Consider the following 27,917-nt stretch of genomic DNA (forward strand, 5'->3'; position numbering starts at 1 on the left):
CGCCGGTCTCCTCCTCCTTCCCCTTCCCGCAGCGCCTCCCCTTTCTGGCTTTCTCGGCGGCGCCTCCTCCTCTTCCGACGCCGGCTGGCCTCTTTGTGCTGGAATGCCGCGCGCGCAGCTTGCAGGTAGACGGGGGTCGGGTGGATGCACGTGTGAACGCGCTGGGGGAAGGGTCGGAGGCTGCAAGGCAGGGGGACGAACGCGATTCTCACCTGTTTCTCGGGCTGCGATGGCCGCATAAGGAAATCGAAACAGACCTCTAGCCCACCCGTGTTCACTCAGAAGTAGACCCAATCAGTTATATAGACAGTGGAGCATCGAAACCGCGCAAGCGGGATCCTGAGCACGTGCACCGAAAAGCAAGCTCCGTTCAGCTCGGCGGGACATTGGCTGCGCAATCCTAAAGCCACTTACCTGGACTCGACGGGATTTGTTTCAACATGTTGTAGGATTGCATCGTCATCGTTTGTACGCCGCCTTTCCAAGGAAAGAACCATGCCCAAAGCGACTCACAGCAAAGGAAACAAGAATACCTCTAAAAAAACGACCATACAATTTCATAATAGCGTCAATAAAACAGCGGGGTTAAGTATGAAGGCAGTGTGGCATAGTGGTAGGAGTGTTGGGCTAGGATATGGGAGAACAGGGTTCAAATTCTCATTCAGCCATGAAGCTCTCTGGGTGACCTTGGATTCAGTCATTGTTTCTCAGCCTCACCTACCTCACAGGGTCGTTGTGAGAATAAAATAGGGGGGGGGCAGAACCACGTATGCCACTTTGAGGTCCTTGGAAGAAAGGTAGGGGAAGTAGCTGGGGAGGGGACCCCCCCCCCACTTGCTCACCAGGAAGTGCTGTCAGCAGAAATGTCTCCATGTTTGCTGAGAAGCAGATTTGCAATCCTAAACACACCTAAAGCCCATTGATTTCAGCAGTCATATGCCAGAACTGGTGCTGTTGTAAAGGAAAATGAAGACCCAGGCTCTGCTATTAGGCTTATAAATGAGGGCTGCAATCCTGCGCATACTTATCGCAGCCTATTGAACACTGTGGGAGTTACTTCTGAGTAAATCTATGTAGCCACTGTGAGAACAGGATACTGGACTACATGGGCCACTGGCCTGATCCAGTCCAGCCACCTTTTCTTAAATTATTAGATTAGGATTGTATTTATGGCACGTGGGGGAAGCCGATTCAGTTCAAATTTAAAGTTGAATCTTCCAAATTCACATGAAAGAAAGGAGAAAGCCCTTTTCTTTTCTTTTCTTTTTTTTTTCTTTTTCTTTTTCGAAAAAAAAAGCATCAATTCTTCGGCGATCAGCCTTCTTTATTGTCCAGCTCTCACTTCCATACATCACTAATGGGAAAACCGTAGCTTTAACTATACGGACCTTTGTTGGCAAGGTGATGTCTCTGTTTTTTAAGATGCTGTCTAGGTTCAGTGATGTTAGAGAAGTCTATTAGCTGCTGTTCACCATTAACAGCTGGATTCAGAGGCACTATGCTACTGAAAAACGTAAGAGGAGCCATCCTGGATCAGATGAAAGTTTATCAAGCCCAGCATTCTGTTTCCACAGCGGTCAACAAGAAGCCCAGAATCAGGAAGTGAGGAAAATAGCAGCAACTTGTATTCAGAGGCATAGTAAAGTGAGAGTTTGGGACATACTCTCGCACACAAACATACACAGGATCTGGGCTGGAGATCCTGTAACAAGCAAAAATAGTGGGGGTGGTGTAAGGTTAGTGGACATTAATTGCCTCTATAGATTTCTGCTGCTAAAGTCTTCTCTGAATTGTAATCCATTTGCCAGCTGGCTTCTTCCAACTGTCCACATCCAAAGTGGCCAAACTTTTGCACTGCTGATTCCACAAAACAATTAAAAACCCATTTTTATATAATCTTTTCCATTCCCATGTGGCCAATGCCGCCCTGCTATTTTACCCAGTTATTTATACATTTAGTCAGTCTGGCTCAGAAATGATGTGAGCTCTGCCACATACACAAAGCAGTATCTAAAACCATTCTGTGAAAATATATTTGTGCCCAAATGTTGATTGCTACCTCTCATGTTTAAAAACAAAGAATCAACTTATTTTGGCCATAGTGTGTTGTGAATTGAATGTAAATTCAAAGTGTTGTGTATCAGTTTGAAACTTTAGGTCTTCTTTTTCAGATGGTGTTGGATTTCTTTATCTTTCTCTGTTATTTCAAGAGATGTTGAATCACATGTGGAAGAGAGTGAAAAGATATTTTAAAAGCCATAAATAGTGGTGTGGGCAATTTTCCTGGCAGGCGATGGTGGAATACTTTTTTCGTTTGTTATAGGGCTCATCTTCCTGAGCATTCTGATAAGATATGCTTTTGTTGCAATAAAGTGTGAGATTTAACCATAGATAGGGTGGTCTATTGTGCAGAATACAGTTTTAGTAGTAGTGGGTTCCCTCTGCTGGTGAAATGTGGACATTACACAGTCTGATCAAGTTTCATCCTAAACCCTCAAATCATATACTTGTAGAATTGGAGGGGATCCCAAAGGTCATCTAACCCAACCCCCTGCAATGCAGAAATCACAGCTAAAGAATCTCTCACAGACAGCCATTCAACCTGTGTTTAAAAACCTCCAAGGAAGGAGAGCCCACCACCTTCTAAGTTTTCCGCTGTCAACAGCTCGTACCCACAGAAAGTTCTTCCTAAAGTTTGGTCTGAATCCCCTTGGTTGTAATTTGAATCCACTGGTGTGGGTCCTTCCCTCTGGAGCAGCAGAAAATAAAGCTTGCTCAAATCTTCCATGTGACAGCCCTTCAGATATTTTATATCCCTCTTGGATAGTCAAAGCAAAATTGGTTTGTACAGAAATCCGTTTAGGATCACAGGTCCAGTTGCCCAGATTAAAAGCAACTGTCTGCCTGACAACTCCACCTGGTACGCAGGCTGAGACCCTACCAGCCCGCAGACTGTCTTGCCAGAGTGGTGCATGCTCTGGTTATCTCCCGCTTAGACTACTGCAATGCACTCTACGTGGGGCTACCTTTGAAGGTGACCCGGAAACTACAACTAATCCAGAAAGCAGCAGCTGGACTGGTGACTAGGAGTGGCTGCTGAGACCATATAACACCGGTCCTGAAAGACCTACGTTGGCTCCCAGTACATTTCTGAGAATAATTCAAAGTGTTGGTGCTGACGTCTAAGGCCCTAAATGGCCTCAGCCCAGTATACCTGAAGGAGCATCTCCATTGTCCATCCTGGACACTGAGGTCCAGCTCCAAGGGCCTTCTGGCGGTTCCCTCACTGTGAGAAGTGAGGTTACAGGGAACCAGGCAGAGGGCCTTCACGGTAGTGGCACCTGCCCTGTGGGACGCCTTCCCTTCAGATGTCAAGGAAATAAACAACTATCTGACTTTTAGAAGACATCTGAAGGCAGCCCTGTATCGGGAATATTTTTGTGTCAGATTTTTTACAATTTTTTATATGTACTGTAAGAAGCCAGATGGGTGGGGTATAAATAATACAATTATTATTACTAAATCTAAATAGTAGATTACAGTTAAATCTTCAAAATTGCACAGGCAGCCCAGTTAAACCTTAAACTTCCAAGTAGTTCTTTAAGATCTCAAGGAAGCAATCACAGCAACATTCACTGTAGTTTCACCAACGCAACCTTTAAATTTGAGAGCATCTTTTACAGAAAGTTGCCAGCTCCAGAGACTCGGACTAGGATATAAGATATGTAGGAAGAAAAGATCTTTCAAGTTTCAAAAGGAGCCACTGCTCAGATTGTCATTGTTGCAGGGTTTCTGAAACCGCCAGCCATGATGGCTTAAATTTTATCTCCATTGTCAGACAAGAGGCAATATACGTCTTAATACCAGTTGCTGGGAAACACTTCTTGAATTCAGGTTTTACATGGGTATCTGGTTGGCTGCTGTGAGAACAGCGGTTTGATCAATCAAGGCTCTTTTCTTTCATTCTTATCTCTGGCCTGGACATGACAACCTATTTCATAATACAGTGGTACCTCGGTTTACGAACTTAATCCGTTCCAGAAGTCCGTTCTTAAACCAAGGCAACTTTCCCATAGCAGCGGGAACTTTCCAAGGCAGAGTTCACAAACCAAAACACCTACTTCCAGGTTTGCTGTGTTCTTAATCCAAGTTGTTCATAAACTAAGCTGTTCTTAAACCAAGGTACCACTGTACAGTGGTACCTTGGGTTAAGTACTTAATTAATTCCAGAGGTTTGTTCTTAACCTGAAACTGTTCTTAACCTGAAGCACCACTTTAGCTAATGGGGCCTCCGCCGCGCCGCTGGAGCACGATTTCCGTTCTCATCCTGAAGCAAAATTTTTAACCTGAGGTACTATTTCTGGGTTATCGGAGTCTGTAACCTGAAGCGTATGTAACCTGAAGCATATGTAACCCAAGGTACCACTGTACTTTCTTTCCATTTTTGTAGAAGATTCAGACACCTGGTGCCGGCACTGTTCAGAGCAGACACACTGAAACTGATGAACGCGGCTCAGTTAGCTCTATCAGTTTTAGTGTGGGGCTGCAGTGAGTTGGATGTAACCTATTGCTTTGTGATTCATCCTCAGGGGTCATGCCATATGCCCTGAGCAATGTTCCACCCAGAAATGCCATTCCTGGGTTTTGGTCCCTTGCCTCTGTTTGCTAGCTCTGACCTTCCATGGTGATACACAAGGACTCCTTTTGCTGCTTCTTGCCATGTTGCAGTCGTAGGTACCCTCCCCTCCCCTCCCCCTTGTTCTTCTGACAAGATGAATTTAGTGACCTAGTTTAGTCGTTTGCATGGTATTTGCATTATTTTACCACACGCACACCCCTATCTACAGAAAGGAGACGAAATGTGTGGCAAAGGCTAGAGGAGGAAAAAGGGAACCTTGAACTTCACATTCAAATATACTTATCAGGCCTGCAAATTTTTCAAGTGTTGCTAGAGTTGGCAAGGGGGGTGGGGGTGGGGGGGAGTGGATTCATCTGACAGCCAAATTGTTAACACGGTGAGCCACCCACCTGTCAATTACCTGGCATCATGCTGACATCAGAAGATCTATTTTTATCTGTGCTGCTTGAAATCAAACCAAGCAGGCCAAAGGCGCAACTCAGAAAGTGGCAAACATCAGCTTATCATTGGGTCTCTCAAAGCCCCGGGCACTGTATCCCGCAAGCCACAACAGCCAGCTGATTGTCGAAGTTCACAAAGCCCTGTGCGTGGCACTTTGCAGGATCTGAGAGTCAACTGATTCCCAGAACTCAACTGAACAGCATTGTCTGAAAACTCCTTTTCAGCAGAGCCCTGCCTTTACCAGTGTGGTGTTAAGAGTGGTAGACTCATAATCTGGGGAACCCTTTGGGTAGTGATAAAGCAGGATATCAAATCCAAACTCCTCCTCCTCCTCCTCCTCCTCCTCCTCCTCCTCTTCTTCTTCTTCTTCTTCTTACCTGCCCTACACCTGACACCAAATTGGTCTTGTGGGCCAGTCAGGTTGGCATGATAAGCCTAAGGCTTCCTACTGCTGATACAAAAGAACGATCTGTATGGGCAGTTGTACAAGGGAAAGTTATTTTGTGTAGTCGTGGTGGCGGTGAGGGGATAATTCCTATAGGTTGTGTCAAACTAAGCTTTACATAGATTAGTCCCATTGAAATTAATGGAGCTAACTTTGTCATAGAATCATAGAATTGTAGAGTTGGAAGGAACCCTGATGTAGCTCTCTTGTCTGATGTATTTTTAGGAATTTTAGCAGGCGGAGATTGGAAACAAATTAAAACAGGCAGGCTGCTGATTATTTAGTTTTGCAGCTGCCATGAATATGGCTTCCGCTGTTTCCCTTTAAACAGGTAAATTCTGGTTTCTATTTTGTCTCTTTGGGGTGTGCCCTTTAAAATTGTTGCTAGCATAGATTACTAGAAGTGCTGTGTTTCATATTTCAGCTTACAAAAAGAGCCCAGCCTCTGTGTCTTGCCTCTAACCCAGGGGTTCCCAAGCTTCCCCCCGCCCTCCCCTGGACTACTTGAAAACTGCTAAGGCTTAATGATATTTCTTCCTGCTGTAGCTGTAATAATGTAGTGTGCTAGATGCTTCCTGAAGCCTGGAGAGCGAGAGGGGTCAGTGCGCACCGACCCCCCTCGCTCTCCAGGCTTCAGCGAAAGCCTGCATTCACCCCACAGGACGCACACACATTTCCCCTTCATTTTTGGAGGGGGAAAAGTGCGCCCTATAGGGCAAAAAATACGGTAATTATATCCGTATTGCTTTGTTTTTTCCTTACATACTGTATTTATTGTATTAAAATTTGAGTTTTATAGTATTCATATTGTTATGTGGCAAAATACAACAGAAAGCACAAAAGCAGCAATAGAAATATAATTAAAAGTCAATATGAATATTCAGTACAATGGACGTGCCATCTGCCTGAAGCTCATGGAGGATTGGCGGTCTGTGGACCATAGCTTGGGTACCACTGCTCTAGTATACAAGAATGTAGATGTCATTAAAAAAAGTCAAAACTTTACCATGAAATTAAAATAACAGTCCAGGAAGAGATAGAAAGTACAACAAAATAACAGCAAGGGAGAAACCAAAAACTATACAAGACCAAAAAAACACACCTGGGTTCACAAGCCATTGACACATAAAGTATATGCCCAAGAGGGTACACAATAAATTAGATATTAAAACAAAAACTGTCCTGATATTAAACAAATGAATACCAGATAAGGCTATATTTCATCGAGACTTACCAGTCATAATATACTTGTCATATAAATAACAAATGGCAGCAAAGTCCATAGGTTTAGCTGCCCCTAAGATATCTGTAATTTATGAGTCAATTTTTTCAGGAAGAAGGATAAACATTCCTTTATTAAACAGAATATTTAAACTAAAACTTGTGGGCTCCTTCAAGCAGCTACTAACAGAAAAATTATAAGCAGTCTGTATTTGACGTATCAAAAATTGATAAAAGGCACGATCTGTGGTATAAAGGCACTGGTGTACACCTGTTGTTCGGAAATATCCCTCATTGCCTCTTCCCAAGATTTATGTATAGTGGATGCTCAGGTTGCGAACATACTCTGTGCAGGAGGCACGTTCGCAACCCGCGCATCAGCACACATGCGGGTTGCGATTCGGTGCTTCTGCACATGCGCAAGTGCCGAAACCTGGAGTAACCCGTTCCAGTACTTCCAGGTTCAGAATGGTGCGCAACCCGAAATCGCACAACCCAAAGTGTCTGTAACCCGAGGTATGACTGTACAGTGTTACCTCTGGTTATGTACTTAATTCGTTCTGGAGGTCCGCCGCTGCCGCCACACATTTTCTGTTCTCAGCCTGAAGCAAAGTTCTTAACCCGAGGTACTATTTCTGGGTTAGCGGAGTCTGTAACCTGAAGCGTATGTAACCCAAGGTACCACTGTACATGTTTACATGACCACCACATGTGCCAATACATTTCTTTTTTGTTACAGATCCTACAATCCAATGCAACCCCAGTTAGATTTGTTCTTCTTTTGTTCTGATGCCCTTACAGAAGCAGAGGGGCACCAATAAACCATCGCCTCTGCTCTCCTCAGAATCACAAGACACTCTGCTACACCCTCCGAATTAAAAATACATTTCTAGTGAAAACCGAAGCTTCAGTGCACAGCCAGAAAATAAAAGGGGGAGGGAGGGAAGCCCTCATAAGTTTAGTTGGGTGGAGCTACGAAGCAACCAGCCGCATCTCCTGGTGTCTGCTGAAAAGTGGGTTGGGGAAAATAAGCCTGCGAGCAAAAACAACGCCAAGTCCGTCAGACTCAGCCGCAAGTCGTATGCAGGTCTAAGAACAAGTAGCTCCGAGGAAGTGATAAAAATAGCAGGATGAAAGGTGGTCCGAATCAGCTGTATTTCCTGGTTCTACTTGGTCTCTTTACAGGTAAGCACTCGCTGGAGACCTTTTGGGCTGGCGGTTCTTAACAGGTTTGGAGATCTGTGGAACTGGGCTGGCATAGGGAGGGCAATGGCAAGGACAGGGCTTTGGTAGCAGTCTGATATGCAGCAGTTTGACAGGTGAATTGTGTTCCTCCTTGCCAGGGGTGCAGGAAAATCACCTGATTCATTTGTGCCAGGTTCAAAGCAGAGGTCACGGGCACTAAAGGTATCTGTAATTCTGAAGGATTAGACGGTGCATCCTTCTGCATGTTTTACTCAGAAGCAGAGATGGGCAGTTTTGTTTCTCATTTTTTCCTGTCTTCAGTTCAGTTCTACATGAAAATTCACCAGGCCCCATGAGAAAGTTCATGAGGTTTTAGTGCGAATTTCTCCCAGCGTACGTATTTTTGTAGGCAATTTTGCCTCATATACACATTTTTTGCAAAGCTATTTTCACAAAGATAATGCATTTTACATGTTATTTTCAGTAATATGTGCATTTTTATGCACATTTTGCATGCATTTTTGTACATATTGCTTAGCTGCAGAGCTGCACTGCAACATTCGGAGAGGTGTGAATTTTGAAGGCCGGCTGTTTCGGTTTGCATATTGTTTCTGAAAGTGTGAATTAGGTAGGTTTGCCTTCAAGTGCAAATTGAATTTAATCCCCCCCATCCCTACTCAGAAGCCCCATTGAGTTCATTAGCTGTGTATAGCAGGGATAGGCAGCCATATAGATGTTTAGGGTCCCTGGCCGTTAAATGTCCAACATCATCTGGAGGCAACCACATTGGCTAGCTGTGGGGTATAGAGTTGCGGCATAAAATGTGAGCTCTGTGACTGAATTTAGAAGAGGCATTTTTTAAAAAAAAAATGTCTATCCCGCCCTTCCAAAGGAATCCAAGGTGGAAGACAATAATGCTTTTTAAAATAAAATAAAGAAAAGCATTCATAAACGTTAATTATACCTAAGCACCTTAAGAACATCCAAAAACATTTCAAAACAATCACAGCTAATAATTTCCAGGGTTGCTGGGAACAGTCCCTTTCAGCCATCAAATATCTGGGTGAACTCATAATGTTTTTACACTTCCCATTGCCTGCAATGATTTTCTGCTTTTGTTTAAAAGCAATAAAAAATACTTCACCAAAACAACAACAACAACCCTAGGCGAAGAGGAATGTTTTAAAATCAGTCTCAGATGTTAATAATAAGGGAGAGAAATGTACCTTACCAGAGAGGTCACTCCTCAAATGGCAAACCACCACTGAAAAGGCCCTGCCTTGAACCTGATGGTGCCATAGGTTACAGAGCAAACTTTCATCGGAGGCCAATTTTAGTAGTGAGGCTGTAAATTTAAAAATAAATTAAATTTAAAGATTAAAAATTTAGGTAGGTAGTCATGTTGGTCTGACGCAGTCGAAATAAAAAAAAAAAAATTGTCCAGTAGCACCTTAGAAACCAACTAAGTTGTTCTGGGTCTGCATGCACATGAAAGCTTATATCCAGAACAAACTTAGTTGGTCTCTAAGGTGCTACTGGACAATTTCTTAATTAAAAAATTAATTAAAGAAAACCTTAAAAGATGAGCAACCAGCAAAATACGTTTGAGTCAGCTGACAACCTTAACTATAACCTACCATGTTTTCTTAGGATAGAGGGGCCCTTATTCATGGAATAGGATGATGGTTCTTTGTTTTGAAATGCTTTTAATCAACTGACTTTTGGTATATTCACCAGTGTCACTTGTGGTATTTTCCATCAATAAAGGGATCCATTGTTCAATTGTCTTGTACCACCATCGGGGTCAAGTAGGCTCAAATTAAAGTAGATGGGGTGGGGAAATGAATAACTTCCAATCTTATGCATGCCTACTCATCGGTAAGCCCTATTAAGTTCAATGGGGCTTGCTCCTAGGTAAGTGGGTAAGTAGAGCCGGCTGGGTCACGCCAATAGTGTGTCTGCTAGCATCCTGTTCTCACAATCGCATAGCTGTCAACTTTTCCCTTTTCTTGTGAGGAATCCTATTCGGAATAAGGGAATTTCCCTTAAAAAAGGGAAACCTTGACAACTATGCAATCGCCAACCAGCTGCCCATGGGAAGCCTATAAGTGAGACTTGAGCCAGACAACACACTCCCTTTTCTACAGATTCCAGAATGGGGTTTTCCAAAGTATACTGCATTCAACAGTGGAGGCAAGGCATAGCCATCTAGGTTGCTAGCTGTAGACAGCCTTCTCCCTGTCCAATCCTCTTTTAGAAGCTGTCCAAGAGAGAGAGCCCCTGTCTCAAATCCTCGAGAGCCACTGCCTGTAATTGCAAACCAGAAGTCTGGAGTCTTCCAGGTGTTACTGAATCTCAATGCCCATCATCCCCAGCCAGCACAGCGAATAGCCAAAGGTTCCCCACACCTGGTGTGAGACAAAACTAAGCTACATATACCAATGGTCTGACCCCATTCACACGAGACATTGAAAGCACTGTGATACCACTTGAAGAGCCAGTGTGGTGTGGTGGTTAAGAGTGGTGGACCTTTAATCTGGTGAACCAGGTTCGCTTCCCCGCTCCTCCACATGCAGCTGCTGGGTGACCTTGAGCCAGTCACACTTCTCTGAAGTCTCTCAGCCCTACTCACCTCACAGAGTGTTTGTTGTAGGGGAGGAAGGGAAAGGGGAATGTTAGCCGCTTTGAGACTCCTTCGGGTAGTGATAAAGCGGGATATCAAATCCAAACTACTCCTCCTCTTCTTCTTCTTCTTCTTCTTCTTCTTCTTCTTCTTCAACAGTCATGGCTTCCCCCAAAGAATTATGGGAGTTGTCATGAGATAAGGGTGCCATTCCCCTCCCAGATCTACAATTCTCAGAACTGTAGCTCTGTGAGAGGACTAGGGGCCTCCTAACAATTCCCATCACCCTTCAGAAACTGCAGATCCCAGAATTCATTGTGGGGAGCCAATGACTGTGGTACAATAGTGCTTTCAATGTATACAGACCCTCCAACTGTTCCTATTTTTCAGGGGGTAGTCCTGGATTTACAGAAGCCACCCCATTTTCTTACTTGATCCTGGAATGTCCCGCTTTTCCTTGTTGTTGTTGTTTAGTCGTTTAGTCGTGTCCGACTCTTCGTGACCCCATGGACCAGAGCACGCCAGGCACTCCTGTCTTCCACTGCCTCCCGCAGTTTGATCAAACTCATGATGGTAGCTTCGAGAACACTGTCCAACCATCTTGTCCTTTGTTGTCCCCTTCTCCTTGTGCCCTCCATCTTTCCCAACATCAGGATCTTTTCCAGGGAATCTTCTCTTCTCATGAGGTAGCCAAAGTATTGGAGCCTCAGCTTCAGGATCTGTCCTTCCAGTGAGCACTCAGGGCTGATTTCCTTCAGAATGGATAGGATTGATCTTCTTGCAGTCCATGGGACTCTCAAGAGTCTCCTCCAGCACCATAATTCAAAAGCATCAATTCTTTGGTGATCAGCCTTCTTTATGGTCCAGCTCTCACTTCCATACATCACTACTGGGAAAACCATAGCTTTAACTATACGGACCTTTGTTGGCAAGGTGATGTCTCTGCTTTCCCTATTTTCATCAGGGTACTGTTGGAGGATACGTGTGTGTTCCTAGCTCCTTTTCGTGGGCTAGCAGCTTTTTGTATACTTACCTGTCCTACTAACCTCCTGCCCATTTTTGTCAGACTCTGCTAGACCCAGAGGTAACCACAGCCTATTTTAGAATGATCCCCAGGAGAGGAAGAGCCTGTCATGTTAGGTTCCACCCCACCCTACAAGGCCCACTTACCTGCAAAGTTCCCTTTTTGAAAATAAAATAAAAAACTTATCTTCTGTTTCCTGTCAACAGGGGCAGGAAAAGGGAACTAAAACTAGCCTGGTACCCCTTGAGAGATGGCCGGGGAGGGGGTGTCATCATAAAGTGGAGATGTGGTTCAGTGAAAGAGAAGGAACAGGGGAGAGAAAATTACACAGCTTGTTACTGGAATGGCAATTCAAAATGGGGGTCGGTGGTGGAGTGCTCCCCCCCCCCATTTTTGTTCATAACAAACCCAGGAGCTTGGATGCCATGCAAGAAATTCAGCAGGTGACCACTTCACATCAGGAAAATGGTCGCCTGCTAAATATCTAGGCTTCTGTAAAAACACAGGGGGCATTTTCCTGTCAGTGACAGGCCATTCTCTGCTTTTCCACGACGTCCGGGCAAAAGTCTGATCTGCTAAAATTATAATAGATTTTACATGGTGTCCTTCACGTAACCACAATTAAATTAAAGATTGTATTAACATGTGTATTCCGCTTTTCTGGTAACAATGTTGAGCTCAAATCAGCTCATAATAATAATAATGATGATAAAGATGATGATGATAATGATAATGATAATAATTAAAAATTAGCAAACATTACAATCATAAATGCAATCCCATATAAATAAGGCAAAAATGAGTAAATTCTATACAAACTCATAATGATTCAATGACAGCCCTTAGCATCAGGTAGGTAGCCGTGTTGATCTGACACAATATCTATCTTTCATCTTTCTATCTTTCTATCTATCTATCTATCTATCTATCTATCTATCATCTATCATCTATCTATCTATCTCCAGTAGCACCTTAGAGACAAACTAAGTTTGTTCTGCGTATAAGCTTTCATGTGCATGCACACTTCTTCAGATACACTGAAACCAGCCCTTAGCAGTTATTTTCTTTTTTCTTTTTTCTTTTTCCTATTATCAACATTGTTTTAAAAGTACTGTACAGAACAATCCATTCCTCATCTCATACAGGAGACAAGCGGAGTCTAAAGTAATATAAACAAAACAAAACAAAAACATTAACTGGTCAGTACAACCCATCAAGAAGTACCCAAATTCAAGCCCATAATGTTCAAAGCAACCGTAAAGTTTTGTATGCTGCTGGGATATGTCTTTGTAGTCCACCTTTGCTTGCATAAGAAACAAAACAGTGTCAATCTGACTCAAATGGATCTTTACATTTCATTCCTTTAGCCAAACATAGATTTTAAATCAATTTTTCCACCAATCCATCTTATAACTGAGCCACTTGGGTTTGCTGATCAGAAGGTTGGCAGTTCGAATCTCCGGGACGAAGTGAGCTCCTGTTGCTCTGTCCCAGCTCCTGCCAACTTAGCAGTTCAAAAGCACGCCAGTGCAAGTATATAAATAGGTACCGCTGCGGTGTGAAGGTAAACGGCGTTTCCGTGCACTCTGGTTTCCATCACGGTGTTCCATTGCGCCAGAAGTGGTTTAGTCATGTTGGCCACATGACTCGGAAAGCTGTCTGTGGACAAAAGCAGGCTCCCTCGGCCTGAAAGCAAGATGAGCGCCTCAACCCCATAGTCACCTTTGACTGGACTTAACCATCCAGGGGTCCTTTACCTTTACCTTACCTATACCAGTTAGCTAACACAGCATCCTTTAGGAGGTCCTTCCAATACTGAGAAACAGCTGGCTGCAAGAAGATAGCCAATTCGAGGTTTTAAGTGACAATCCCCATTGTTCTGAAACATGTTTAACAGGACTAATGACTGCTGTCCAGTTATTTTAGTAATTTCTGAAAAGATCACAGTCCAAAACCGGAACTCTTTTTTACAAGCCCCCCACTTATGCTGGAAATATGTGTGTCTCTTAGTTCTGGTCCTACGGCTGCATTTACCTGAACACACTGTAGGTTCACAATCAACTTGTGGCAGGATCTTTTCAGTGGTGGTTCCCCATTTATGGGATGCCCTCTGTAGTGAGAGGTAGGTACCCATCTCCATCAATCAATAAAAATAAACCATGACTTATGGGGGCATGTAAATGCAACCATTTAACCAAGACTGTTAGAAGCTAGCAGCTAGAAACTGCCTTACTCCGAGCCCAAACACTGGTTTGTCTAGGTCAGGGCTGGGGAACCTTTGGCCATCCCTGCTGCCACTAGACCACAACTCCCATCATCCCTGACCATTGGCCATGCTTGCAGGGGCTGATGGGAGTTGGAGTCCAACAAGCATCTGGTGGGCCAAAAGGTCCTTCACTCCTGGCCTGGTTCCAGGTCAGCACTGTGTCCGCAGATGTATTCTATGATTGGTTTGTGGTTTTGTCGACATCCTATGTAAAAGTAAAGAGGATTCATCAGGATCAATGTTTTCATGGTGACAACAAGCAGATCTGAGATTTTTACTGTGCAGCGTAAGCTTTAATTTAATGGAATGTTGGGTGGGGTACCACAACTAAGGTGGCTGGAGCAACAAGTAATATATTATTATTATTACTACTATTGTTGTTGTTTAGTCCTTTAGTCATATCCAACTCCTTTAGTCATATCCATGTGACCCCATGGACCAGAGCACGCACACCAGAGCACATATCAAGGATGATATGTTATATGACAAAATGTTTTGTTGAAATTCCTAATAAAAAACATTTTTTTAAAAAAAGAGGTATTGACTATAAACCGTTGCAAACATTGTAGCTCTGTGAACGGAACAGCGGGTCTCCTTTAAACAATCATGGCTTCCTCCCAAAGAATTCTGGGAGCTATTGTTTGTTAAGGGTGCTGAGAGTCGTTAGGATACCCCCTTTCCCCATGTTGTTGTTTAGTCATGTCCGACTCTTCGTGACCCCCTGGACCAGAGCACGCCAGGCACTCCTGTCTTCCACTGCCTCCCCCAGTTTGGTCAAACTCATGCTGGTAGCTTCGAGAACACTGTCCAACCATCTCGTCCTCCCTTCTCCTTGTGCCCTCCATCTTTCCCAGCATCAGGGTCTTTTCCAGGGAGTCTTCTCTTCTCATGAGGTGGCCAAAGTATTGGAGCCTCAGCTTCAGGATCTGTCCTTCCAGTGAGCACTCAGGGCTGATTTCCTTCAGAATGGATAGGTTTGATCTTCTTGCAGTCCATGGGAATCTCAAGAGTCTCCTCTAGCACCATAATTCAAAATGATCAATTCTTTGGCAATCAGCCTTCTTTATGGTCCAGCTATTGTTATTATTAGCAAATTTAATTCTACTAGATCAGACCTTTACCCAGGCCCCATGGAAAATTAAAGTGTGTGCACACATTCTCATTTTCTCTGTCTTGGGGCAGGAGGAGGGTAACCCAAATGTTTGATGACCTGATGGTCTCTTGCCATATTTCCAACCCCACTTGTAGCTAAGTCTTCAAAGATGTTGGAAAGAGAGAATGAATTCCCAGATGCACCACTGTGTTGTATTTTAAATAAGTAGGCCTGAGAATATGGCTCCCTTCTATGGCTTAAGGAATGTTGGAACTAGATCTCTTCTGTTCTGTTTGCAAACTCATTTCAAGCCACTGCTACTCACCTAATAAAATCCTTTTTGACTTATGACTTCAGTATCTGCCCATACGTTAACAACATCTGTTTACGCCCTCATCTGTGCTCTTCTGTCTTCATAGAAGAAATCCCAGAGATCTGTGGATAAAAGGCCGGTACACAAATTTTAATAAAAAATAATAGTAAATGGAGTGAGAGCATTTTTGATAGTGACAGCCCATTTGTGGAACTCTTTCTTCAGTTGATACCGATGCTGGCATCCTTTAGGTGCTATGCAAAGACTCTAAAAAGATAAATATCCCAGGCTTTTAAAACTTCTAAAATATTTCAGACGAGGGAGGGAGGGAGGGAAGGAAGGAAGGGGGATGGAGGCCAGCATTGCCCATGACACACCTGACCCAAGGTCATAGCTGTCAAGTGTCCCTTATTTGAAGGGACAGTCCCTTATTCCAGTGCCATGTCCCGCTGCTGTCCCTTATTGATGGATGTCCCTTAAATGATGTCCCTTAAATTTCAAAGGAAGCAGCTCCTCTCCCTCCCTCCCAGGGAGGAGGGAGGCTCCAACCGTGTTGCTTGGCTGTGTTGTTCACCCAATAAGAAGTCTAAGAACGACTGCGGGGTGGAGCTTGCATGCCTTGTGTGTGGCTAGTTAATGCAAGCTGAGGGGGGTTTTGAATGCTGGATGCCATTTTGTTGCACGTGCTGCTGCAAACTTTGCAGTGCTAAGCCAGGCTGGGGAGCCATCTTAAGTTGAGGCTGCATAGGCCTTGTGGTGCATGTGATTCAGATTCTATTCAGTTGAACCTCTGGTTACAAAGTTGGTTGGACAGTGTTCTTGAAGCTACCAGCATGAGTTTGACCAGACTGCAGGAGGACAGGAAGACTGGAGTGCCTGGAACAGGTGAGGCTGCAGGTCCCTTATTTTGGCTGCTGGTCCCTTATTTTCAAGGCTGCTGGTCCCTTATGTTCAAATCTGTAAGTTGACAGCTATGCCCAAGGTACCATAGCACACTGGTTGAAAACCACTGCCCTAAATAAAACAAAAGGAGATTTCCACATAAAAAGAAAGAAAAGAAGATGGCTCTTTCTACAGCTTATAGACATCAAAACTTCTCCCTTCTCTCTTCTCCAGGTAATGCTTGTGGGAACCAGACCACAGTCGGCAAGTCCATTTCACCATCAGACACACTAAATGTCAGCAGCTCTGGAACAACAGAAGCCACTCTTTCCCCTACGACTGAGAAAAAACGCCCCCAAACAGCCCCCCTGCCTACACCAGTGGGCTATGTGTCCATGACAGTGGAGCCTGGACGCCCCTCTTACATAACCACTGAAGGGTCTTCTGCCACTCTAGAGTGCAAGTTCAAGGCCCCCAGTGGGGCCAAAGTCATTTGGAAAAAGACTTGCTCCTCCAACTGCAGTGAAAGCTTTGCTGTCAATGAGTCTGACAGCCGGAAGATCACGGAAGACATTTCTCAAGGGTTGTCAACGCTCAGCTTCTATTCAGTCCAAAGGGAAGACACAGCCATGTACTATTGCTGTGTGTCTGCTCCATCGGCCAGCCAACGCCAGTCTTGTGGCACGTACCTCTGGGTCCGGAGTGAGTATGAACCTTGTGATTCCATAGGGTTGGGGTGGTATCTGTAAAGCTGGGGTGGGTAAGTCTGTGGGTATGCTGTATTATTTTTAACACTCGATTGGGAACCACCCAGAGTGGCTGGGGAAACTCAACCAGATGGGCGGGGTATAAATAATATATCATCATCATCATCATCATCATCATTATTTTTAATATTATTGGCTGTTATGTACTGAAGTTCTCACCCTGGGCCAGCAGGGGGATACTGTAGATAGTTTTCACTCAGGTCCACATATGCAAATAAGGAATTGAAAGTGACGTTCAGTGATTGGATAGTTACAGAAAGTTGTTACTGTTGCATTGTAGTGGAGCTCTATATAAGCAGGTTGGCTGAACCCTTCAGTTCTGTTCTGGCCTGTGAATAAACAAGAGCTGTTTGAAGAATCGCTGTGTCGTCTGATATGTTCACCCACAACTTAACAATGCCACACTTAATCATGACCAAAAATACTCACACACCTCCCCTTGTGTGGCAATTAGGCTTAGTAGTTAGTGAGAGAACCCCCCCACCCATCCACACAATGCTTATTGCCATGCCTTTGGGGGGTGCAATTCTCATTGGAACTGTGGTTGGAAAAAGCAGAGATAACTCCCTGTATTCTGTGATCCTAAACAAAATCGCTCCCCCACCACCACCAAAAATGGGCAACAATTAGACTTAAGGGGAAAGTGCCCATTGGTGCCAATGGGATTTCCACACACACACACACACACACACACACTGTCTTGGGGTCAGCAGGCAAGCTGAGGGAAGGGTGTATAAGCTGCATCAGAAGTTACATTTACTTGTTAGTTTGGGGTTTGTTTGTTTTTTAAAAAATTGCCTTAGGAAAAATAATTTGTAATTGGCCAATGCATATCAGAAGAGAGTATAAGATGACCAAACTCTAAAACTTTTCTAGGAGCTACTTTGCAAAAATATATGTTAAAAAATCTTATTATAGATCTCAAATAAATACAGTCTGTAAATCAGAAATATCTCAGGATGTTCACTGTTGTTTTATGTTTAATTTTCAACATTGGCCTTGAAATGTTGTTTTATATCTGATTCTGAATCCTGACACTTGGAAAACCATTGGCGATGCAAGATTTGGACTGGGGTTTCAATACCCTGCTGAGTGTTAACTTCTTCTGGCAAGTCTCAGCGTAATCTAACTTGTAGATGTGAGGATAAAATGAGAGACAGCCCCTGCATACTCAGCTCAGAGCTCCATGGTGAAATAATAGGACTATGGAAACTAGATAAATAAAACAAATCTTACTATTGAAACCTGAGAATAGCGACTTGGGCATAAGGACCACTGTGTTCAATGAGTTTCCTCTGAATTACGTAAGATTGCAGCCTTGAGTTGAGAGATATTTCTTTGAGAGCTACCTTGAGTCCTATCAGGGAAAAAGGTGGGGTATACATAAATTATTAGTATTGGTATTAATATTAGTACTAGTGGGGTGGTCTTTTTAAAAATGAAAAAATTAAGTCTTGCTGATAAGAGTCTTGAGGAAGTAGCGAAAACTATAATTTGCTGTGTTCAATAGCTATACATCTTAATACTGTCCTTCAAAAATCCTTCAGCACCTAGATTTCAGAGAGTTGAAGGGAAAAGGGGTGGTTAGGAGATGATGAATTGATATGTTTGCTAGAACGCATCAGATACGAGAAGTTTCTTGGCATATCCCTTTCCCCCCTCCCCCCACCCAAAATAAGTTTCAAATCTGATCTTGTATTATATTGTTCTTTGGCCATTTCCTGACCACCTTCCTTCAAATCACCATCTGGAAAATATCAGAAGCTTAAGATCAGACAGTCCAGAAAGACATAACCAGGTTGAAGAGGAGGACAATGGTGCTGGCAAACTGGCAGAGTCAGCTGCAAGGTTTTAATTAGGCAGGGAGTCTAACTCAGCCCTAAAGGAAATGCCAGAGAGGCAGATATCCTACACTTAGCTACAGCTGTTCCCCATTGTCTACACCAGGGTTTCCCAAACTTGGGTCTCCGGCTGTTTTTGGACTACAATTCCCATCACCCCTGACCACGTGCCCTGCTAGATAGGGATGATGGGAGTTGTAGCCCTATAGCACATGGAGATCCAAATTTGGGAAACCCTGGTAGAGCAGCAGACTTCAAGGCCCACCTTTAAGTCAAACAGACATTTGGGGACCCATTTCTTATTTTTTTATTTTTTTTACCATGTATTTGTATGGCGTTGCCGCCACGGTCCATCTCTGATCTGGTCTCAACCCATCAGTTGAAAACCAGTGGTCTAGAGCCAGCAAAACAACAGGTTGTGGTTGTTACAATGTTAGGGAGGTACCCCCTTTCCCCTGTAAGTGATGGCAGATTAAATGCTGGTCATCATTTTACCAGGTGGTAATTTTCTATGTTGGGTGTCCAATGTGTGCAAGCATTCGGATGGAAAAGGCTTCGAGAGCAATAGAAACAAGACAGCTCCTGCCCTCAGGGTTATAATTTAGATTATTATTAATAATAATAATAAAATTTTTTATTTATACCCTGCCCTTCCCGGTTTAAAAACCAGGCTCAGGGCAGAGAACAGCAAATATAAAACATTGATTAAAATGCAACTTTAAAATAGCATAAAATACAACATAAAAATGCAGCATCGATATCAATAAAATTCTAAAATTCAGGGGTCAGGTCATTTTGGGAAGGAGGAAAAAAACCCCAATCAGTAGACATCAAATGACCACCAGGGCTAACTGGCCAAGTTGGTCCTACTAGGGCCAGCAAGGAGGCCAGGGAAAATTTTTAATGTGGGGTCCCAGAAAGGGTTTCTTCATAGAAGAGAAAAGGGAAAAGGGAATAGAGGATCAGGCTAATTCAAATTGAAGGCCGGGTGGAATAGCTCTGTCTTACAGGCCCTGCGGAAGGAGATCAAATCCTGCAGGGTTCTAGTCTCGTGGGACAAAGCATTCCACCAGGTTGGAGCCATCACTGAAAAGGCCCTGGCCCTGGTGGAGGATAGTCTAACTTCCTTAGGGCCTGGGACCTCTAAACTATTATTATTCATGGACCTTAGGGTCCTCTGCGGGACATACCAGGAGAGGCGGTCCTGTAAGTACGAGGGTCCTGGGCCACATAGGGCTTTAAAGGTCAAAGCCAGCACCTTAAACCTGACCTGATACTCCACTGGGAGTCAGTGCTACTGGTAAAGCACTGGGTAAATATGCTCCCATGGCAGAGACCCCATGAGGAGCCTCGCTGCAGCATTCTGCACCTGCTGGAGTTTCTGGGACAGTTTCAAGGGCAGCCCCGCGTAGAATGAGTTACAGTAGTCAAGCCTGGAGGTGACCGTCGCATGGATCACTGTGGCCAGGTCAGGGTGGGAAAGGTAAGGGACCAACTGCTTGATATGGCGAAGTTGGGAAAATGTCGCCTTGGCTGTTGCTGCAACCTGCACCTCCATGGAAAGGGAGGCGTCAAGAATGATGACACAAAAGACAAATGGATGAGGCAGGAGGAGGAAACTAGAACTCAAGACAGGAGTTCTTAGTTCCTGCTGTGGTAGAAAACTTCAAAGAGAGGAGAAACCAAGAAATAAATGCCAGTCTCTCAGCTGTGTTGATGGAGTCTTCTCTTCTACCTTCTGATTAAACAGCTGCTGCCAGGTGACACTTGATAGCTTCTCAACACCAGGCATGGGCCAATTTAAGTTTCAGTTTCTTATTTTTTCTAGTCTTTAAGTTCTGCCCTCCCCATTTCCACATTTTAGAAAAAGGCCTCATGAATTTCACCAGTGTTTTGGTGCAACTTTCTTCCAATATACACACTTTATGTGTGGTTTTTCCCATTTTTGCAAAGTAATTTTCCGGAGTATACTGCATCTTTGTCATTATACAAGCATTCTTATGTGCACGTTATCTTAGTAGATGCATTTTTAAAACATTGCTTGGCTGGGGAACGACATTGCAGAATTCAGAGAGGTGCATTTTTTCTCTTCCACTCTCTGCTGTAGCCTGCCAAATGGTGAAGACAATATGATTATTTCCCTGCTTCCCCAGATTTCTGCTTTGATGTGTTTAGATTTTCCTGATCACCTGGCAGGGGGAATACAAGTTAACCACTTGCAAAGTTACCACTTGGTTAAATAGATATATACCTGGTGCCAGATGTAGAAGGAAAAGAACTTGAGGTTGTATTTAACTAAGTTCTACACAGAATAGTCTCAGTGAAATTAATGGACCTAAGTTAGTCATCCCCATTAATTTCAGTGGGTGTGCTCTGAGTAGCTGTACTCATGGGTTATAGTGAAGCAGCTTCATTTTTCAGACTGGGGATTTTCTAGAGACTTAAGCCAGGCTGGTAATATCTATACAGGATTCCTGCATTGAATTCTTAAAGTTAATGGTTCTTCCAGAGAGATGGGAATGTAGCTAGAGTAGTGCCAGGTAGAAGCTCAGAGGGAATAGGACTGATACAGGTGAGTTCTGGGTTATGAGAATATTGATATTGTTTATCTTTCTGTCTTCTTCTAAGGAGTCCCAACCATATTTTATCATTTCAACAACTTTGTTAGGTAGGTTTCATTGAGAAGTAAACTACGTGTTACAATTAGCGTTGCTCCCAAACACCCAGTGAGTTATAAGTCAGAGCAGAATTCATACTTCTGCCAGACCGTATCTTGATCAGGGTTTTTGTAAATATGCTCCACAACCTTGTTTTGTCAATAAGAACTTTCATTTCCTTTCTGAAATTGCCACTGGCCTGTGAAATGACGTATTGTCAGCCCGCACAACACAACATTTAACCTGAAGCTTCAGAATGGGGAAATGTTTTCTGCAGAATGTGTGAAGGGGCACAGAAGCCCCCACCAAAATTTTTATCTTAAGGAGAAATCCAGAGAGTAGGTTTGGCACTGCAATGTACAAACAGAACCATTGTGGAGAAGCAGCACTGGCATCGGTGCGAATTTCATAGCGAGTACTTGCCCAAAATTGGTGCTAGTGCCAGTGCTGCTTCTCTGCCAGTGGCAGAGGTGACAGGGCAGGCAGAGTAAGGTAAAGGTAAAGGGACCCCTGACCATTAGGTGCAGTCGCGGATGACTCTGGGGTTGCGGCGCTCATCTCGCTTTATTGGCCGAGGGAGCCGGCGTACAGCTTCCGGGTCATGTGGCCAGCATGATGAAGCCACTTTTGGTGAACCAGAGCAGCACACAGAAACACCATTTACCTGCCTGCCAGAGTGGTACCTATTTATCTACTTGCACTTCATGCTTTCGAACTGCTAGGTTCGCGGGGATTCGAACCGCTGACCTTCTGATTGACAAGCTCTAGGCTCTGTGGTTTAACCCACAGCGCCGCCCGTGGCAGGGCAGGCAGAGTAAATCACTACAAACAAAGACACTTAATGCAATAATACCTGGGGTGCCTATTTTTCTTTGTGTACTTGTAGTTTTACCTGGGATTGCAAGAGAGTGATAAAATAGTTAAGGATGCTGTGGGGTTTCTGGATCAAACACTCTCCTGCTTGCTGTCTTCTAGGGCCTCGACCAGCCTCTTTCCTGAACATGACAGAAGGTGTCAAAAATAAGATCATCACAGCTGAGGGTTTCCTGCTACTCATCTGTGCCATTGGTCCTGGTCTTTTTTTGCTCTTCAGGGTGAGCTGTTATTTCCCTCTGACTATTCTTTGTACGCATAGTGACAGACAGGGAGAGCATGGTGCATAATGAATCTGTCAGCCTACAGTTTCCAGTCACCAGATCTTGTTCTGCTTTTTTTCTATTTTTAAAAAGGAGATTGCTACCCCAAAGAGGCAAACTGTCCTTTTATCAGCATGTACACCAGCAACAGGCACAGCATCTAGATCATCGCCTAATACAGTACAAGAGTTTTCCCCCAAATGGCAGTTCACTGGAATCACATGGGCCAGTTATAGCAAAGTACCAAGGGTATCATCTGAGAACAATAAGTGGATGGCTCTGAAATACAAAATGCTTTTTGCTGTGTTCCTTTAGTAAAAGGCTTGTGTGACATGTTTATCACATCGATATCCCACTTCTCCGCTGTCATGAAACTTAAGGAAGCACACAGAAGGGTCTCAGGTAGGTTCCCATCCAGGGACTGACAAGAACAAGATGGCTGTGTCATGCACCTTTAGACCATGTCCTGGCCCCTGGTACTTATCTGAGACGTGTTGTTTTATCTACACAGCTAACTGAAGACTAGTTCACATAAGCTAGAATTGTCCATCTACAAATGCTGTCTGAATTACAGCTGGGCATTTGGTGAAATGGCCTCTTTATTTCTCTGTCACACACAGCTACCCAGAATGTAGGTTTTCACCTATGCACCCCAATCATGCATGACAGAAAGTTCATGCAACTACTTTTCCATATGGCCAGACAGAATGTCGTAACATGTGTTCAGTTTTATCATGTGCTGATCAGCTGAGGACCAGTTTTTGTTTGTATGAAATGGCCCTTAAACTAAAATTGATTTAATTGTTATGCTCTTCTGTGATCAACTCGTTAGTTACCATTAACTGTGACCAACGTATTGAGAACCTATGAAATCTAAGCAGTAAATGGCTACCAAGATTATGAGCCTCTCAATACTAGAAATTGTCATTTAGCAAGAAGTGGTAATCAACAATTCGCTATAACTCACCTCTCACTTCCTCAGAGAATCCCAACTGTGAATGGGGGAAGGACAGTTAAACTGGTTTAGGGTTATATCCACAACATACTTAAAAATAAAATAAAAAAATAAAGCCATTATTGTACCATTTTATCAGTCATGGCTTCCCTCAAAGAATCCTGGGAACTGTAGTTTGTTAAGAGTGTTGGGAATTGCAGCTCTGTGAAGGGTCTCCTAACAGCTCTTGGCACCCTTTACTACAGTTCCCATGAGTCTTTGGGAGAAGCCATGGCTGTTAAAGTGACAGAAGAGTGCTTTAAATGTGTGGTGTGTGTGTGTGGCCTGAGTTTGTGGCCTAAAAGCATGTAAAATGCACCGAAAACTGATGCAGCTAAGCAGAGAACCATCTCTAATTTGGTGGAGTCCAGGAAGCCCAGCCACTTGGAGGAAAAGCACATAGAGACTATGTCTCCATTATCTCATTCTTATGTTTGCACACTTAGAGGGCAGGTGAACAGACAGCATCACTGAGGAGCAGCTCCAGAGAATGGCATTGGGCTCACTACTGGGCTGCAGGCTTTGGCAGGCCCAGTGATGCCTACCCTGGTGTACCACACTTGATTTCATAGTGTTTTGCTTCTCTTTTTTTGCAGAAGAGATGGGAAAATGAGCGCCTTTTACAAGCCAAGAAGAAGGCTTATGAAGAGGAGAACATATATGAGGTAATTCAGGAGACTGGGCATGGGGAAGGGATTGGCAGTTGCTCCCCCCCCCATAAATAAAAATGTTAAGAAAAATCCTGGCTATGCCCATGCTTCTGTACAACAGAATGTGGGAAAATTCCAAAGCTGAAGGAGACGGACACCATGGTGTATTCATATGATACTGGAAATAGGAAGCCCAGCCAGTATTGTGCAGCAACATAATGAGTTTTCAGGTTGCGTCCCGCGGCGACCCAGAAGTACCGGAAAGGGTTACTTCTGGGTTTCGCCACATGCACAGACGTGCAAAACAATGTCATGCACATGCGCAAAAGCAGCGAATCACGACCCACGCAGGCGTGGGTTGTGTTCTGCTCATGTTGCAAACGGGCCTCTGGAACGGATACCAGAGGTACCACTGTATAGATATATTTTATTTCATAAAATATATACACCGCTTGATTGTAAAAACAAAACAAAACCTCAAAGCGGTTTACAAAGAGATAAAACAGTGAAATCACGGGGGGTGGGGGGATTACAACCTGACTTTAAAGCAGGCTTCCTCAAACTCAGCCCTCCAGATGTTTTTTGGCCTACGACTCCCATGATCCCTAACTAGCAGGACCAGTGGTCAGGGATGGTGGGAATTGTAGTCTCAAAACATCTGGAGGGTCGAGTTTGCGGAAGCCTGCTTTAAAGCATACAAAAGTTAAAATGCTAAAACAGATTTACCGTAAATCACCTCAAAGTTCTAAGCTTCTGGGCAGACTTGTCTAAAGAGGAATGTTTTTAGCAGATGCTGAAAAGAGTACAGGGAAGTCATGCGCTTGATCTCAATAGGCAGGGAGTTCCAAAGTATAGGCACTGCCTACAGATTTAGGAGTGAGGATCCCTGCCAAAGATCGGTGAATTAAAAAATGAGAACGCTTTAATTCCAGTAGGAAGGAAAGTAGTCAAAAGCTTTACTATTTGTTATTTTTATGTATTTTATTTTATATGCTTATGTACATTTTCCTGTTGCTCAAGATGAGTTCATTACGTTACTGTGAAAGTATGTTTTGCCATTATCCTAAAAAAACCAGACCCAATCTTCATTTCCTGTGGCGAGGCCTGTGGAAAAAGAAGAGCGCCGTCTCCCCCTTCAGTTCAATCTCAATATCCTACTTAGTGGGATTTACTTCCTAATACAGTGGTGCCCCGCAAGACGAATGCCTCGCAAGACGGAAAACCCGCTAGACGAAAGGGTTTTCCGTTTTGGAGGTGCTTCGCAAAACGAATTTCCTATGGGCTTGCTTCGCAAGACGAAAATGTCTTGTGAGTTCCTGCGGGTTTTTTTCCCTCCCCCCCTTTTTCTAAGCCACTCAGCCACTTATCTGCTTAGCCGCTAAAAGCCGCTAAGCCGCTAATAGCACTAATCCGCTAAGCCGTCAATGGGCTTGCTTCGCAAGACGAACAAACCGCTAGACGAAGAGAATTGCGGAACGGATTCTTTTCGTCTTGCGAGGCACCACTGTAAACTTGTTTAGGGTTGCAGCCAAAGGGTTTATCAAGTTATACCTAGTGACAGGAAGTCCTCCTGGCTGGAACATCATCCCCGTGAGTCCACTCTGGGCAAACTGGAAATGTTGTATTTGACTGCTACAGTGATGTCACATCCCACAGAGCAGACCCTTTGAAATGAATGCACCGAAATTTGTAATGTCCATTGTTTTTAACGGGTCTGCTCTGAATAAGACTAACCTTGGCTATCACCCTAAAACTCAATGCATCTTCAGAATAATAGTGTATTAGTATTTATGCTTATAGACTTATCTTTCAGAAATTGACCTTTTTTTTGTTTTCCCTTCCTAGGGACTGAATCTGGATGACTGTTCCATGTACGAGGACATTTCCCGGGGGCTGCAGGCCACCTACCAGGACATAGGGAACGTGAAAGTGATTGATCTGCAGCTGGAGAAGCCAGAGAAACCGTGATAGAAAATGACTTTGCTTTGCATTCACTTTCCAGGCACACAGTATTAACAGCCCATTTTGAATCCTGAATATTCTCCCTCACTTCATCCTGCTGAGGAGAATTGAGGGCAGGGGTGGAAGGATTCTATATTCTCCTGTCTCCAGGATACTCACACTTGTTTAACTATGTCAGGTTTACAATAAGAAGGCTGAGAAGAACTTATTGATTCTACTTTGTGAGAGTTCTGGTTTTGGCAGGAGGGTAAACAACACAGGTTTCCTGGCATTTTCGTTTTCCTGACAAAATATTCTGACAAGTACTAACTTTATCTTCACTTGACATCTTCCTAGTCACTTTTCCATTCTTGGTCTTGTTGGGAAGAGATGCTTCCCTCCCTTTTTCTAGGAAAATTTGTTCCAAGATGTAAAGAACACGTCAGTGATATTCACCAAATGGTGCACAACTGAGTTTATAGGATTAATTCATTTAGAATGTGTGCCTGCTCCTACTTTCCTTTCTGAAATTTGGGTTTAAGAGAGACCTATTTATAGTGCAGCTGATTTGGAAGCGTGCTCACTGTGTTCAGTTCAAATGTATATTTTTTCCCCATTGTTGAATGCTGAAGGAAATTGGGCTATAGGTTTGCAGCAAAATCCAGCTATATATGGTGCTGATTGGACAATGCTTCAAGACACACATGAACAAGAAAGAAATAGTACATAGACTGCCTCAATCACAAGATAGGATAAAAAACAGAGCTTATCCAACATTTGCTTTGGTAGAAGCCAGGAAAAGGCTGAAATCATATCATGGGTGAAAAACCTAAGCAACTTTTGTTTCAATATTATATTTGTCTTCATCTTAGATCTGCTACTTGTATGCTTTCCCACTCTTGTATAGGAAAAAGTTGTAACATTGTTAATATTGTAGGGTTTTAATTTTTTTGATAGATTGCACTATGAACCTCCCCGGCTTTCTTCAAATACCAAAGGAAAGCTGGAGAGAGCTAATGAGACTTGGGCCTGACTTGTGGCTAAAAGTAACAGGGTTAACCAATGTGATACTCTCCAGATGTTTTGGCCTATAACTCCCATTATCCCCTACTGTTGTCTTTGTTGGCTGGATTGATGGGAGTTCTAGTCCAAAAACATATGGAGGACACTATGTTGAGTATCTCTCCATTAGAAGAACCAATGAGTTTTAAGTTTTCATGGAGACAATGAAAAAAACCCCAGACATTTCACAGTGTTTGGTTATTTCCCTAAAGTAATAGGCTGACCCTCTCTTCTTACCATGACATACAAAGCTCTGGTTGTGCATTACAGAAGATTGCCAAAGGTGGGTGAGTCGAAGCAGTGCCCAGGGAAATGGATAGTTGACCCCAATAATACTCTTGATCCAAGCCCTAGCATGGGAGACGGTTTGTAATCCTATTTCGATTTAATGACAGACTAAATTTCCTTATTTTTTCATGTTTTGTCATCTGGGATGTTAATAAAATAAATGTTTCACTATTATGAAATGAGATTGTTTTGAAACAACATGTTTCATTTATTTAGAAAATGTCCTACTTGCTTTATATTCAAAACAACATCAAAGTGATATATTCTATTATTCACTTAGGAGAACAATTTATTTCTAACCCTAACCTCATGATAACAGGGTTAGTTTGGATCAGTGCTTTTGTAATACCGAGCAGTACAGGAAAGTCAGGTCTGTCTTGATGCTTGTCTAATCAGATGCAATACAGTACACATTTTCACACTACAAGTGGCCAGCTGGCCACCTTTGC

At 43.5% G+C, this 27,917-nt stretch overlaps 1 protein-coding gene across 3 annotated transcripts; it reads left to right on the top strand.

Moving 5' to 3' along the window:
• The first annotated feature begins 40 nt into the window (after nt 1-40).
• Nucleotides 41-27,652, top strand: CD79A (CD79a molecule). Of its 3 annotated transcripts, none has more exons than XM_081869537.1 (5): nt 41-125; nt 16,367-16,834; nt 22,373-22,491; nt 24,124-24,192; nt 26,023-27,652. In XM_081869537.1, exons 1-5 carry the CDS (start codon nt 104-106, stop codon nt 26,143-26,145), a joined length of 801 nt encoding a protein of 266 aa, XP_081725663.1. In that variant the 5' UTR covers nt 41-103; the 3' UTR covers nt 26,146-27,652. The 3 variants fall into 3 exon arrangements, with proteins under 3 accessions (XP_081725663.1, XP_081725661.1, XP_081725662.1); XM_081869535.1 differs by lacking the exon at nt 41-125 and adding an exon at nt 7,873-7,931; XM_081869536.1 differs by lacking the exon at nt 41-125 and adding an exon at nt 7,873-7,931 and having other exon boundaries at nt 24,127-24,192.
• The last annotated feature ends 265 nt before the right edge of the window (nt 27,653-27,917 follow it).

Source organism: Podarcis erhardii (assembly GCF_964252035.2).
Source record: "Podarcis erhardii genome assembly, chromosome: 7".
Taxonomy (NCBI): Eukaryota; Metazoa; Chordata; class Lepidosauria; order Squamata; family Lacertidae; genus Podarcis; species Podarcis erhardii.